Consider the following 13,687-nt stretch of genomic DNA (forward strand, 5'->3'; position numbering starts at 1 on the left):
CGCGCCTCTCCCCTCTGACCCCGGCGCGGTGACGTCAGACGTACGACGGCGACAGCGGCGGAAGGAGCAGGGAGAGGAGGAGGGCGCGGGGGCTATGAGTGGTGCCCCGCTGCTTCTCGCGAGACTTGGAGGTGAGCTCTCGCGAGAGCGGGGGGGGCTGCGGCTGGCTGGCCGGGGGAAGCCGGCCCCTGCCTGGCAAGGGGCCATGGACCCCGTTACCATGGCGATGCAGCCGGGATGGAGGGCTCAGGCCGCATCCGCTTTGGCTACAGAACACCCCCATAATTAATTAAAACCTTAAAACCCCTCTTCCTTCCTCCCCCCCCCCCCCCCCCCCGCACCCAGCACGTTGGTATGTTGCAGCTCAGGGCTGTGCTATGGTTCATGGTGAAGGAAAAGAAACGAAAAGCCCAGCCATGGAAATAAGGACTTTGCTTCATGGCACAGAGGTGTCCGTGAAGGGTGAAGGATGCCCTGGATAATCAAAACAGCAGCATCCTATAGCCTCTGTAATACGTCTTTGAAACCCTCCCAGCATTGCCTGGCATCGTAGATAATTAACTTGAGCAACACTGGCTTCATGGGCTGCTGCATCAATAGAGAAGCAGCAAGGATAGAGTCGCTTTGCAAAGGTTTGCTGTGATTTGTAATCAGTAGTGTGTTAGTGATGTGTGCCAGCCGTTAGTCAAACCATGCTGTGCCTTTGAAGGGCACAAGGGCCCTGTGTAACACCACACAAGTGAATAAACACTTACCCCTGTAATTCAATGCTCTGTGTCCTATATCCCATCTCCTCGGTCCATACAGGCCAGCTGTAGTTTTCCTGCCACCCTCAGCGTGGTTCCCAGGATGTACCCGTGGAGCATCGCCCGCGCCGCCCCGTGCCTGCTGCGTGCTGGGATGCGGCAGCACCTGCAGGGATCAGTCCATCGGAGCCGGTCTGGTTGGTGCCGTTACAGAGCCGTGATCTTCCACGCTGCCGGCGCGCTCCTCCCATCCCCTTACAAGACAGCTGCGGGTCTGTATTCCCATTTGCTTCTGTCGCTTGCAGGCATGGAGGGAAAGTAGATTCCCGGTGACCCCGTGGGTTGCTGCTGGTTCTGGTGAGGTGCTCAAGAGCTTGCCATGACGATGATGATGATGGTGGTGGTACACCATGATGATGATGGTACCTCTGGTGTCATCAGAAGTACCAAAACAGCGACCAGCGACAGTGCTGACAGCTCCAGGTCCGCGCCTGAACCCATCTGGTGCTGAACCTGTCCTGTAGTGATGCTGTCTGATACCACCCAACGTTACAGCCCCTCAGCACGCTTTAACAGCTCCATGTTTTCACCCCAAGGTACCGCACCGAAAACAGAGGTGAGGTGCTTCACCTGGGGGAATGTCCAAACCTCCTGTCTGTGTCTGGGTAAATTGCACTGGTCCACGTCAGTTCTCATGGGTGCTGGTTGGTGGATCAGACCCCAAAGGGATTCCAAGCTGATTTCCCAGTTCTGATGATGCCAAACCTGCTCTTTCCTGGCTTTCTTCCTATGTAGACTGGGAGGCCCGGGACTGTCTCCCAGCCGGCACCATCCAGCAAGCTGTGTTCTCTGGAGGAGAGAACAGCCTCTCCCTGAAGTACACGAGAGGAGAGCTGACAGCTGTGGAGTTTCTGCAGGAACTGGGCCGGCAGTGCTTTGGGATTGTAAGCCAAAACCCCCTCCTCTCTTTGTGCTTCCTGACTGCAGGGGAATGGGATCCAGAAGGGAGGGAAGAGCAGCTTTTTAAAGCAGTCCTTTGGAAGGGTCTGGATGTAGCATCCAGGAAGCATCGCTGTCTGCTCAGGGCAGACTTTTCCCTGCTGTCATCATTCTGGTACCCAGGCTGCGTGTTCAGCTGAATTTGCCTCTGCTTCCACCAGCCTCTTCCTGCATGTTTCATAATGGTTTCATTTCACAACACCTCTAGAATAAGTGGAGATGAGAAGTCGGGGCCAGAAACCAGCTGAAAGGCTTTTGCTGTTACTTCATACACAGACCATGGTCCTTAGGATCAGCAGAAGCCCCTCCAACACAGCTTTAGGAACCCTCTTTTGAACAGAGCTGTTCCAAACCAGCCCAGTCTAAAATGCCAGTTCCTTTCCTGCCTGCAGGATTTCTCTCTAACCCACCTTGATTCCATGGCAGACACAGCCCTGGTGTGTTTCTCTCTCCCCAAATCAGCCCTTGATCTCTGCTGCTGCTCCTGCAGAATGAGTAATGTGAGAACACTGCTTTATTTGGTCTCAGCAATTTAGCTGCGAGCTTCAGTGCCTGCCTTCTGCTGCCAAAGGAAGCAGGACCCCAAGATAAGATGATCGGGCAGTCTACCTACCCAAGCACTCTGCTTTTCCTCCCTGCTTAAAACCAGTCTCTGGGTAATTACCATTCTTGGGGTTTGCTTTCTTAGGCAAACATCCGTGTTCCAGTGGACTCTTTGCTCTCGGCCTTAATCAGAAAGGAGATGATAAAACAGCTCCCCATAATGGCAGAAGCAGTACAGTGTATCCGTGCAGAAGGTCTTAAGACAGCTCTTCTGATGGACTTCTGCCTGCTGAATGGGAAGAGCTTCCTGCCCCTACAAAAGCACTTTGATGTGGTAAGCCTGGATGGATCCTAAAATGCGTTCCTGTAGGTTTCTAGGAAGCAGCAACTGGAATTCTTTACAGGCAGGTACCAAATGACGGGCAGCCAGCAGCACGTGTTAGCAGCTGTAAATGTAACTGCCTGTGACGGTGGTTCCTGGCAGAATTCATTGCAGTGGCTGGGCCTTGGAGAGGGTCTGAGTGAGGGGCAGGTACTTATGCATGTGAGAATTCACTGCACAATGCCCACACAACCACAAGTACCCGTGTAACAGGCATAGGGAGATAGAGGTTATAGATATAGATATAGATATATCTTTATATAGATAATAGGTTAATAAAGAGCTTAGGAGTTGGAACACTATACAAGCAATAAATGTCATACCCCAATGTCTCTGCCTGCTTTATGTTTAGTCCTTTTAAAGCCTGTTTCATCCCAAAGAACTGGGAATCCCACAGCTCCAATACGCCAACCTGCCTGAGCTGCTGAGCAGGCAGAGGCCCCTCTGCCAGCACACTTCCTGCTGCAGAGATGAAGCAGATCAGCTGTGAGCCTCCAGGCTGGTTCAAGGGGCTTCGCTTTGACAGGCAGCTATGGGGACTCAGCTCTGCGTGACAGAAAATTGGCTTCTTTTTATGTGCCCCAGCTCAAACCTTCAAATTCCAGGAGTTTATTCGTGACTTAAGTTTGGTTTATAGCCTTAAGACAATAAAATATGCAAAGAAGGGTCACCTTGTCACCGTTACATCATTACACAATCAGCTTTCTATGCGGTGACACTGGTGCCTGTGAAGTTGTCATAGCGGAGTGATGCTCTGTTGGGATGCTCTGTGGTGCTTCTTTTCATCCCAGACTGTTTCAAAGCCCTTCACTAACCATCACCTATCTGGTGTCATCACTCATGCAACGTGGCTCTTCTGTAACAGCAGGCAACAGCACTGCACTGTAATTAGTAGAGGAAAAAATTAATTGAATGTGGATTTCCATTAGCATAGCTTTTATATCTATGTAATAGATTAATTTCTATTCCTGGAGTGTCTGTCAGTGCCAGGGTGAAATACTGCTTGAATTGGTTATGGTTGGGAGGGCATCATGAGTGTTCCGAGTCTGACTCAATACTTTGGCCCCAATGTGAGCAGGTGATTGTGGTCAACATCTCTGCTGCTGTGTGGTCGATAGGTGTAGTGGTCAGGACATCACTTTCCCAGATCATTTGGAAGGAGGTGCAACCCAAGGCTTTCTTGGACAGCATTGAGCAATTGGTTCAGCATGGTCTGGGATATCCAGTCCTCTCTGGATATCTTCCATCTGAGGACTGGCTCATCCTGTTCAGCTGGTTTGGCCTGGAAGAGACACAGCCGTGGCACCCATGCAGTCACTTGAATCATGCCCTATCCAGCTCTGTCAGCCCTCCGTGTCCTTTATTTCACATGCTAATTAGACTGGCAGTCTCCCACCTTCCCATCCTCCGTTTCCAGCGCTGCAGATGACCGTGGTCACAGCAGGCTCATGCATAATCCATTTGTTGTTGCTGTAGGTGGTTGAATCCTACCGGGAAGGGATGGGCAAGGCAGACCCTCAGATCTACAGGCTGTGCTTGGAGCGCTTGGGCACTCAGCCCCAGGAATCCATCTTCCTCGATAACAACAGCCAGAACCTAAAAGCAGCAGCTCAGCTTGGCATCAAAACGGTGCAGGTACAAAGCAAAGCAACGAGAGTGGGCTTTGGTGATGGTTTTTAAGTCCAGAAGCTGTGTTTGGCTCGAATGGCTCAGGATTTTCAAGTGGCAGTGGCAGACTCGTGTTGCCAAGGCCTTTTGTTTCAGCCTGTCCTTATTCCTGCAGGATGTGGTGGGGTTAAGAGGGAGGATTCCTGGCGGGCTGCACTGTTTCATTCACAGCTCTGAACCCTGCAGCCAGTGTAACCCTGGAGAAGTCACTTCCTTACGGATCTCAGTTCCCTATTAGAGAAACAGCCCCAATGTATGGTTGAGATGGGAGAAAATGAGACATGTTTAATGGATGCCTAGAAGCTCTGAGGCATCACGGATCTGTTAGTTGGGGACTGACTGGTTAACCTCCACCTTTGGAGACAGTGAGCAGGAGGGGTTTACTGCAGTGAGGGGACCCCTGGGGGAAGCACGGAACTGATGGGAAGAGTGGACTCTGCTCCCCTGGACTGCACACAGGGAATTCCAGCTCTTAGCCCAGCCCAAGCTCACAGTGCCTGTGCCACCATAACAGGTATGCCACCAGAGCAGAGACCATGGTGAGAGGCTCAGTGAGTATTAGCAATGGTGCTCCACGTTGGCAGGGAATGACCTGTGAATCCCCGTGTGTCTTAGTGGATCAGTGCTATGGAACTCACGGACAATCACATTGCAAGTGTGGAGAGCTCTTTCTTTCCCAGCCAATTTTATCTGCTGCTATCACCCCATGTTATACTCTCTCCCTCCTGCTTTCAGGTGGATGATCCAGAAGTGGCATTCAAAGAGCTGGAAATGTGTCTGGGTTTCCCTTTGCAAGGGTTTGTTCCATATACCCGTGCAGTCAGACCAAGCATGGATATCCCAAAAGACAATCTGCAGAAGTACCTTGAGGATGTCCTCAGTGACCACACCACAGGTATCACAGTGCTTCCTGCTCTTCAGCCTCAAAGCTCACCTGTTCTGGAGCCACTGGCTCTTTCCATCATACAACAGAAGGCTCCGAACCTCCAAGCAAACAGTATGGACACTCAGTGTATCCCAGAAATGGGAAATGACACTTTAGGACTTCCTCATCTGGGAGGGGTTCAGCACAACAAATGGATGCCAGGAGTGTTCCTGGCCTGTGAGCCATCTATGAGCTATTGCCATGCTCCCCAGGGGTTTGGGACACAGGTGCAGGGTCCTGATTGCAAGGAAGAGATGTAAACCCTATAGAAGCTCCTGGCTCTGCTGACCCCCTGCTCTCTCCCTGCAGGCCCGTTGGTGTTACGGCAGTTTGGCCATGGACACTCCTCCCAGACCTATTCTGTCAGGTTTGGAGATCACTTGCTAGTGCTGAAGAAGGAGCCCCCTGACAGCCCACATCCCTCAGGCTCTGCCGTCAGAAGGGAATACAGGTGAGAAGGAGTCTGCTCCTCCTTCCAGCTGAGCAGGAATGAATCCACTCCTGTGGATCCCAAACAACCCCATCCTAGGGACAGTGCTCCATTCCAGCCTGTTCCACATCAGACACACCGCTCTGTATCCCAGTCTGTGATCTCAGCAGAGGGACACTTGTGTGGGAGCAGCTGGGATCTCCCTTTGGTCTTCCAGAGTGTGTTGGATAAGGTCTCAGGGCCACATGAAGGTTTTGGTGTGCTTCTTTTGCCTACCTCCAGCCATGTTGCTTTAGTGTATTTAAAACTGAGGACAGGACTCTAATACCGTGTGTCTGCCTGGCAACACTGCAGCTCTAGTACCGATTCCCTAATGCCTTTCTGTGCTGACACAGCTCTCTGGCTCGCCCTGGCAGGTTACTGAAGGCTCTTGCTGAAGCTGGTGTTCCTGTTCCCTCCGTGCTTGCCCTCTGTGAGGACAGAAGGTAATCTTGTCCCTCACCTTCCACTCTGCTTGAAAACCTCAGCCAGATTCCTGCAAAGATGAGGAGAGAAGAAGGAGCCAGACCTCACCGAGTGCACTGGGCTCATTAATGTTTGTCCAGTCTAAGACCAGAGGAGCCTCTGGAAGTTCAAAGGACAGTAACACTTTTGTTTGGCTTGGTTCAGGTGTGTCCTATTTAGCAGTTGAGCAAGTGCTGTCTTTGAAAGGCAGCTCTAAAGCAGTGGTTAGGGCTTCCCACTGACTCCATACACTCAGGGTTCCAATAAGGAGGTGATGTTTCTGACTGCCAGCCCTCAGACTTGCCCCAAGATCCCCAGCTGTGACAGCAGCAAGCCTGCAGGCAGGACAGCCCGTGCAGCCTGCAGTCAGCACAGCCACGCTCACATCCCTGCTTCCTGCAGCAGCAAAGCCTCTGCACTGCAGTTAAATGTGTGCCCATCATCTGTGTGCGGTCTGACAGCCCAGCTCTGCAGCCCACAGCAGCCTAAGCCCAGGTGAGACTGAGGGCTGGCAGGTAGCAGGATTAACCTCAGCCCTGCTGCTTCCCCTTGCTCCCCAGCACCCTTGGCACACCTTTCTACCTGATGGAGCACTGTGCTGGCCGTATCTACAGCGACGTCTCCTTTGCCGCGCTGCAGCCGGGCCAACGGAGAGCTCTTTATGCTGCTATGAGCCAAGTCCTGTCCAAGATCCACAGCGTAGACCTCAAAGCAGCCAAGCTGGAGGAGCTCAGGGAGCACGGTGAGAGAAGCCTGTGTGTCCTCTGTCACTGTAGATCAGCACTTCAAGGGATGAGCTCGGGTACGGGGCTTGAGCTGAACCTGGGGGCAGCTGGGAGAGTGCAGATGGGCAGCAGGGTGCCTGGATGCTCAGGAGCGGTGTGAGGGTGTGGAGAGCTGCTGTAGATCCTGCAGGTCTGTGTTGCCTGTCAGCAGTCCCCAGAGCTTCCTGCTACGAGCAAGGGCTGGGTGTGGGTGCAGGAGTAACTTGCTTGCTGCTGCCTTTGACCAGGCTCCTCCAGTCTCTCTGCAGAGCTACATAAGTTTGGACTCTTGGAGCTTGTGGCAGGGTGCTGGATCTGTTTGGCCATTTTATGTTTTCTTCATGCATCTTCTGTGCGTCTCTTTTGAAGCCTCTTTGTGCCAGTCCCTTTCCCTCAGAGCCTTCATTCCTCTGTTACAGGTAATTACATTCAGCAGCAAGTCGAGACCTGGACGAAGCAGTACCGAGCTATGGAAACTCGTGTTATCCCAGCCATGGAGAGACTCATCGAGTGGCTGCCTCTCCACTTGCCTGCCTCTCAGCAGACAACAGTTGTGCACGGGGATTTCAGGTACTGCTTGGCTGCCAGCACTGCCCTGGAGCACATCCCAGGCACCAGAGAGGGACACAGAGTGTAAAGCAATATATAAACACCAGAGAGGTGCTGAGCTGGGCTGGCACAGCAGCTTCAGAGCAGTCCAAAAGGTGGGCTCTGGGTCAAGCTCAGCATCCCACAGGTGATGAGATATAGAGGGCCACTGCAATGTTGTTGCCTCATGGGTCTTGCAGAGTTTCTTTGCCCAACTGCTGTAAACACTGCTCTAACACTGGGGGATCAACTCTTCTGTACCCTGGCAGGATGGTGCCCTCTCTGTTTCCTCCTCAGTAGGCTGCTGCCCTCAGTAGGCTTTACTACACCTCATCAGGCACATTCCAGTACAGGGCCTGGAGTCGTTGTGTGCCTTGGAAACGACCAGGAAATCCCCTTGGACAGTGATTTGCCTGCCTCACTTTTTGGCTGGCCTGTCCTGTAACATCTGCTAACGCTCTGAGGCTCTGAAGAGCTTGGTTTTGTTGTTCACAGCACAGCTCAGTTCATCATTAATCAGGGAGTTCGCTATGGAGTAATCTCCATCCTCCCTGACCTGTGCCTGCAGAAATTAATGTTTCACTGGTGCAGCCTCCTGAAGGACTCAGCAGCTGGTGAAGAGCACTGGAAGCACCTACTGCTGCTGAGCACTGGGACCTTCTTCCCTGTCTTGAGACCTTTCTGATCTCTTTTTCCCTCTGATACAGGATGGACAACCTGGTCTTTCATCCAGACAGGCCAGAAGTCCTTGCTGTCCTTGGCTGGAAGTTTGCAGCTCTAGGAGATCCCATCTCTGATTTGGCGAATAGCTGTATGGCCTACTTCCTGCCACCTCACTTTGGTGCACTGAGAGGTACAGAGAGGGGCGAAGCCACATCTGAGACAGGAACTAGAGTCCAAAACCAGATTAACTCTTGCCCAGAGAGCTCAGCTGATGGCTGGGCTCATTGCAGCTGGGAGGAGCTGTGGGTCTTATACCATACTCCCTGCTCTCCCATTTCTCCCTTCCCTAAAGAACCCTGCAAGGTGGAAACATCTCTCTGCATGTGCAGATGGGTCACCCCATACCCAGTTTGTTTCATGTCTGGCACCCATTTGTCCTGGTTGGTGCCATCACCCAGCCCCTGAGCAGGGACTTTTGGTGGTAGTGATGTCAGGGCCTTGCTCCACAGCTTGCAAAACTGCATTCAAAGCTCAGTTTGGGTTACTTTCCCTCTCACTTCAGCTGTGACCCAGGGCAGCCCAGGAGGAGTTTGTCCCCAGTTACACACTTGTTAACAGTATAAGGTTAACCCCAGAGGAAAACGATTCCAGCATTAGGAGGAACATCTGTCAGTCAGAAAACTGCCCCATCTGCACTTCACCTCCGTGGGCTGGTGCTAAACCCATTGTGTGTCTGCAGCCGGGGCAGGTGTTGGATGGGGGAGTCTCCACAGCTCTATGGCCCTGCCACCAGCCTCACATCATCCCTAGAAACCTCTGAGCTCCTCACTGCTGACTCACTGTTGCCTCTTCACACCTTCCAGGCTCGAGGAGGTGTGATGTGGGGCACCAGGGAGTGCCCACGGCAGAGGAGTATTCCCAGATGTACTGGGGCCACATGGGAGCCCAGCGACCGGAGAACTGGAATTTCTACCTGGCCTTTGCCCTTTTCCGGCTGGCTGCAGCGCTGCAGGGACTCTGCAAGCAGCCTGGGGCAGGTGAGGAGCCCACCCCGCCGGCTCTGCACGGGCACGCACACACAGGCAGGGCTGCTCTGACCTGGATGCCTGTTTGCTCCTCACACAGAGCTTGCCGGGTGCTCCCTTTCATGAGGGGACTGAGCAGAGTTCAGAGCTCAAGGCTGTGTCCCACAGGTGGAGCTCCCAGACCTTCAAACTGAGCACCGCAGAGACCCAGAGGCAGGGAGGTGCTGTGAGCTCTCAGTGCTGTTTTATCTGCACACAGCAGGCCTGGCCTGGGGGTCTTTATCAGAGAAAACCAAGGTGTTACTTTCATATTCCTTAGCAAGGAGTTTCCCCCGCTCCTGTTGGGCTGGGCCGGACAAGGGCACTTGGTGCTGCTTGGGATGTGACTACAAAACAAGGGCTCTTGCAAAGAAAAGTGTCCTATTCTTCTCTCCTCCCCAGGGAAGCCAGCCCCACGTGGAAGCAGCCTGCAGGATGTAGAGTTTGTGGCTGACCTGGCTTGGGATTTTGCCATCAAAGAAGGATTCCGTGTGTTTGACAGCCTCCCTAGCACACGACGTTACAGCACCTGGGCCAGGCGAGGGCTGCTCCTCAGCAGGAGCTATGGTACCTGGTCACGCCCCCAAAGCCCCCCGGTCACTCCCACCACCAGTGTCTTGGGTTTGGCCCAGAGTCTTTACTACAAGCTGGACAAGATCATGGGCATCCAGTGGGGTTTGCTGATTTCCCAGCCCAGATGGACTCCACGTCCTCTTCTAGAACTGACGGTGAGACATCCTCCTTCCTAAAGTTGCTTTGCATCACCTGCACAAGGTGCATGCCTCTGAGTCACATCAGACGTGTGGCATTCATAGAGGCCAGTGACTTAGACAGAGGGGAATGGGTTCCTGTTGCTGCTATGCTGCAGTAACAGAGTTCATGTTCTGTGAAGCAGCAATTCAGGCGCTGGCACTCCCTTCCAGGGTGAGCAGATAGAACCAGCCCAGCCGTAATCGCTAGTGCTGCTCCACCAAGGTCCTGCCGTCAGTGAGGATACGAGTCCATCCCAGTGCTTCTTTGGAGGTCCCTCAGATAGAGCAGGGACATACTTGCACCTCCACAGCTTCATTCCCTCCTTTGTGCTCTCTCCCCATGGCAGGGGCTGTCCCTGAAGACACCCCCATCAGCAAACAGTCCCTTGCCCAGGACTTATGACCCCATCAGGCGATAAGCTGAGGGTGATCAAGCAGTGCAGGCTCTGGGGCACCACTTAGACTTTGGCCCAGCCACTGTCCTGGCTGGGCTCTCCTGTGCAGAGCAGCAGCTGCTGCAGCCCTGAACCCTTGAATGGAGGGGCATGAGGCACTCCTGGTGTGGTGGGGAGGAAGCAGACACCAGCTAGAAAAGGAATTTGCCCGTGGTGAGGGGGCAGTGGCAGAGAGGGGAGTAGCAACATCTCTCTCCCTCTGCCAGTGCAAGGCAGGTCAATACACGTGTATCAGGACCCCTGCGTGCCCTGCCCAGGCTCTGGTTTCTCTGTGCTTCCAGTGCTGGTGGCTGTGGCTCAGGACCTTGTGCCTCTCTTGGCTGGTGTTGCAAATAGATTTGCTGGGAACTGTGTCATGAGTAATCGCTCACAGAGTGTGTCATGAGAGCAAGCCTCCCCATCCTGGAATATACAGATTATACTCGGTGTGCTATAGTGACCACAATCTCTACCACATTTTAGGGGATTACTCAACCACCTTTTAGCTGCCAGGGAAGAATCCCATCTGTTGTTTCAGCCCTTTGGAAGCATTTCCTTGTGCTCTGGTAGAAACCAGCAAATCCCAGCACTTGAGGGTGCTTAGGAGCTGATCCACTGAGGTGGTGGACAGGGAGGGGGAAGGAGCAGCTCTGGGGAGTTTGGAAGTGCTGAGCAGAGCAGATCTCCTCATCCTCCTCAGAAACACTCATCTTCAGAGCTGGGAGGGAATCACCAAGTCTCCAAGCAGCAGGACTGCCACGCTCCCTGCTCCATGCCTTGGGCTTATCTGGGGGCCACAGAGCCCCCACCAGCCCTGCCACCTCCCCAGCTGTCCCATTGCTCTTTCCCTTGGCATTGCCCCTGTTGTGAAAGCCAGGGGAGGAGTCTTGCTGCCCGCAGCAGAAAGATAACACAGTTCAGTGCTGAACAGCCAAAGAGGCTGGGACTGCGAGCTGGGCAAGGGCCAAGGGGAAGGGTGAGCTCTCCTCGTGCCAGCTGGCACCGCAGGGCAGAGGTTCACCCCAGCACATTCACTCCCCTGAACAGGGCAGCGTCTCAGCTAGTCCTGCCCCAGTCCACACAAGGAGCCAGCAGACTTTGCCTCTTGGTCCTGGAGGTCGCCCTTCACCACAGTTTTCCAGGAGATCCTCTCCATAGGAGCAGAAAAGCTCAGTTTCTCTTTCAGAGCAAGCATAAATTTGTCTGGCCAAAGCACTGGGCACAGCATCGAGCCTGGGAGGGAGCCAGGGCTGGTTACTGGAGGCCAGCACCAGGGCAGAGGGATGCAGGAAGATGTGATGTGTGAAGTCTCATCCTCTTCCACCAGGCACAAAGTGGCAGGAGCCAGGCAGTGACTGACAATGACCCTGCAGGCCATGGATTGGGATAGCCAGGTGAGCAGGCACATGCACCTAACATTTGTCCCTTCTCTGGCCCAAATAAAGCAGCACAGGGACACCTCCCTGTCCCTTCTGGGCCTCCTCCACACCAGGAACGAGTGGGACCCATGAGCGTGAGGGATGACTTGTCCTGTCTGTTGTGGGATCCCTGGTGAGGCCATTTCCCCAGCACCACATTCCCCAGGGCATCTGAAAGGGGCTGGGACATTCTGCTGCCACCTCCCCTGGTCCTGCAGCCCCTCATGTGCCCCACATGAGCTTTGATCCTGCTCTCACACAGGTCTCTGGAGCAGAACGTCTCAGCAGTGCAGCCCCCAGCCCGGTGCTTTGCTCAGGCCTGAGCTCCACGTTGGCTGAAGGTCCTGTGTGGTTCACAGCACCCTGCACACCACGGCTGAGCCACCACCTCGGACCTGAGACTGAACCAGCCTGGGAGCTGCTGAATTGCAGTGGTGTTTGCTGTTACCCCATGTCTGTATCTTCATTGCCAGGCTCAGGAAGTAGGCAGCAAAATCCATCCTTGGATCCTGAGGCTTGCAGGTCAGGAATGACCAGGCTAGGGGTGCAAGACTTGGTGGTGGGAATAAAGAGGATGGAGCAGGGTGACTCTCCTTCAGCACAGCTCCGGCGACCTGCAGACACTGCAAGAGTCCTTGGGGATATCGGGAACTGAATCAGGTCCTCAAGGAGCTGGGAGGAGCTGGGGGGACTCCATGGGCCGATGACTGCAGAGGATCTCTCTGGGTTTCTCTGGAGTCCATGAGATGCAGACTGCATCAGGGGGCTTTCAGTGCTCCACAGAGGCCAACAGCAAGGGAAGAACTGTGGGAACAATTGTGCCACTTCCTGGGCTCTTTATGTAAAGCCTGCTATTAACTCAATATTAAAGTGATGGGCTCAATATTAATTCAATATTAAAGTGATGGGCACACTCCTTGGAATCCTTCTCCAGTTCCCCCAGCGTGGGCACAACCTCACAGCTCACTTTCACACAGCCACATCCATCTGCCCAGCATCCCCAGCACATCCCTGCTCCCAGGGGCACAAGGGGTGCTGCAGAGGAGCCGTGCTGGCTGCCCAGCACCAGGACCACGGGCTCTAGGGAGTCCTTGTAACCTGAGCTCCAGTTTCTCCCAGGCTCCAGGCTGGAATTCTGCCTCGGTAGAATTTCAGGCACTTGGCGCTGCTGCAGAAGGAGGAGAGCCTAGATCCGAGCCTGGATCTGCCCTGTCCACAGCGGGGACGATTTCCAAGCAGGCACCAGACCTTGGCACCTCCCACCCTCTCATCTCAGGCAGGCTCAATCCCAGCCAGCTACCGCAGGGCTGAGCATTGGATCTGCTGTGAAGGTGTTTCCTCCACTACACGTTTTAGTGCTGCTGCGTTTGTCTGCTGAGCCCCAGGGAAGGGAAGGGTCCTGCTCAAGAGGAGCAAAAGCATTAACACAGGTGAGCTAATGCTCAGTGTCACCATTGAATCCGGGTATCAGCAGAAGACACGAAGGATGGCGTATGGAGCTCATCCCTGGGCAAGATTCTGCTGGAGCTCAGTGCTGAGATGTGCCCTGTGGATACGCAGCCTGACCGGGTCCCTCTGGCACAGACAGTGCACGCAGGCACATCTCCAATTGGGTAAAACAGGTCTTTCTGGCACCTGAAAGTGGTTTAGCACGTGCAGGTCTGTAAGAGGAGAGAGACCATGTTAGAACAGGTATTTCACCAGAGGGCTACCTCCTAAAGAGCTGCCCAGGCCCCAGTCTGTGGGGTGACAAAGCAGAACCAGTCACCCTGCAGGGATACGGGTGGATGAGAGCTCTAACACAAGA

The 13,687-nt window shown here is 53.9% G+C and overlaps 1 protein-coding gene across 2 annotated transcripts; it reads left to right on the forward strand.

Annotated features, from left to right (window-relative positions):
- Positions 1-35: 35 nt before the first annotated feature.
- On the forward strand, positions 36-12,545 carry ACAD10 (acyl-CoA dehydrogenase family member 10). 2 transcript variants are annotated; one of them, XM_061466406.1, is made up of 15 exons: positions 36-131; positions 808-1,018; positions 1,542-1,690; positions 2,434-2,622; positions 4,147-4,305; positions 5,074-5,233; positions 5,573-5,714; positions 6,110-6,178; positions 6,758-6,939; positions 7,381-7,531; positions 8,257-8,402; positions 9,076-9,249; positions 9,679-10,004; positions 11,790-11,856; positions 12,143-12,273. In XM_061466406.1, exons 2-14 carry the CDS (start codon positions 850-852, stop codon positions 11,850-11,852), a joined length of 2,079 nt encoding a protein of 692 aa, XP_061322390.1. In that variant the 5' UTR covers positions 36-131; positions 808-849; the 3' UTR covers positions 11,853-11,856; positions 12,143-12,273. The 2 variants fall into 2 exon arrangements, with proteins under 2 accessions (XP_061322390.1, XP_061322389.1); XM_061466405.1 differs by lacking the exon at positions 11,790-11,856 and having other exon boundaries at positions 12,143-12,545.
- The last annotated feature ends 1,142 nt before the right edge of the window (positions 12,546-13,687 follow it).

The sequence above is a fragment of the Pezoporus flaviventris genome, unplaced genomic scaffold, assembly GCF_033815535.1.
Source record: "Pezoporus flaviventris isolate CSIRO_AGI_PZ_B2104156 unplaced genomic scaffold, CSIRO_AGI_Pfla_v1 ptg000041l, whole genome shotgun sequence".
Lineage (NCBI taxonomy): Eukaryota > Metazoa > Chordata > Aves > Psittaciformes > Psittacidae > Pezoporus > Pezoporus flaviventris.

What these genes read in the sequence shown, in the direction of transcription:
- ACAD10 (XM_061466405.1), top strand. Translation starts at nt 850, where the DNA reads ATGTACCCGTGGAGCATCGCCCGCGCCGCCCCGTGCCTGCTGCGTGCT. An exon ending in TTGGCATCAAAACGGTGCAG is followed by an intron (nt 4,306 to 5,073) that starts GTACAAAGCAAA and finishes TCCTGCTTTCAG; the next exon opens with GTGGATGATCCAGAAGTGGC. An exon ending in GCCGTCAGAAGGGAATACAG is followed by an intron (nt 5,715 to 6,109) that starts GTGAGAAGGAGT and finishes TCGCCCTGGCAG; the next exon opens with GTTACTGAAGGCTCTTGCTG.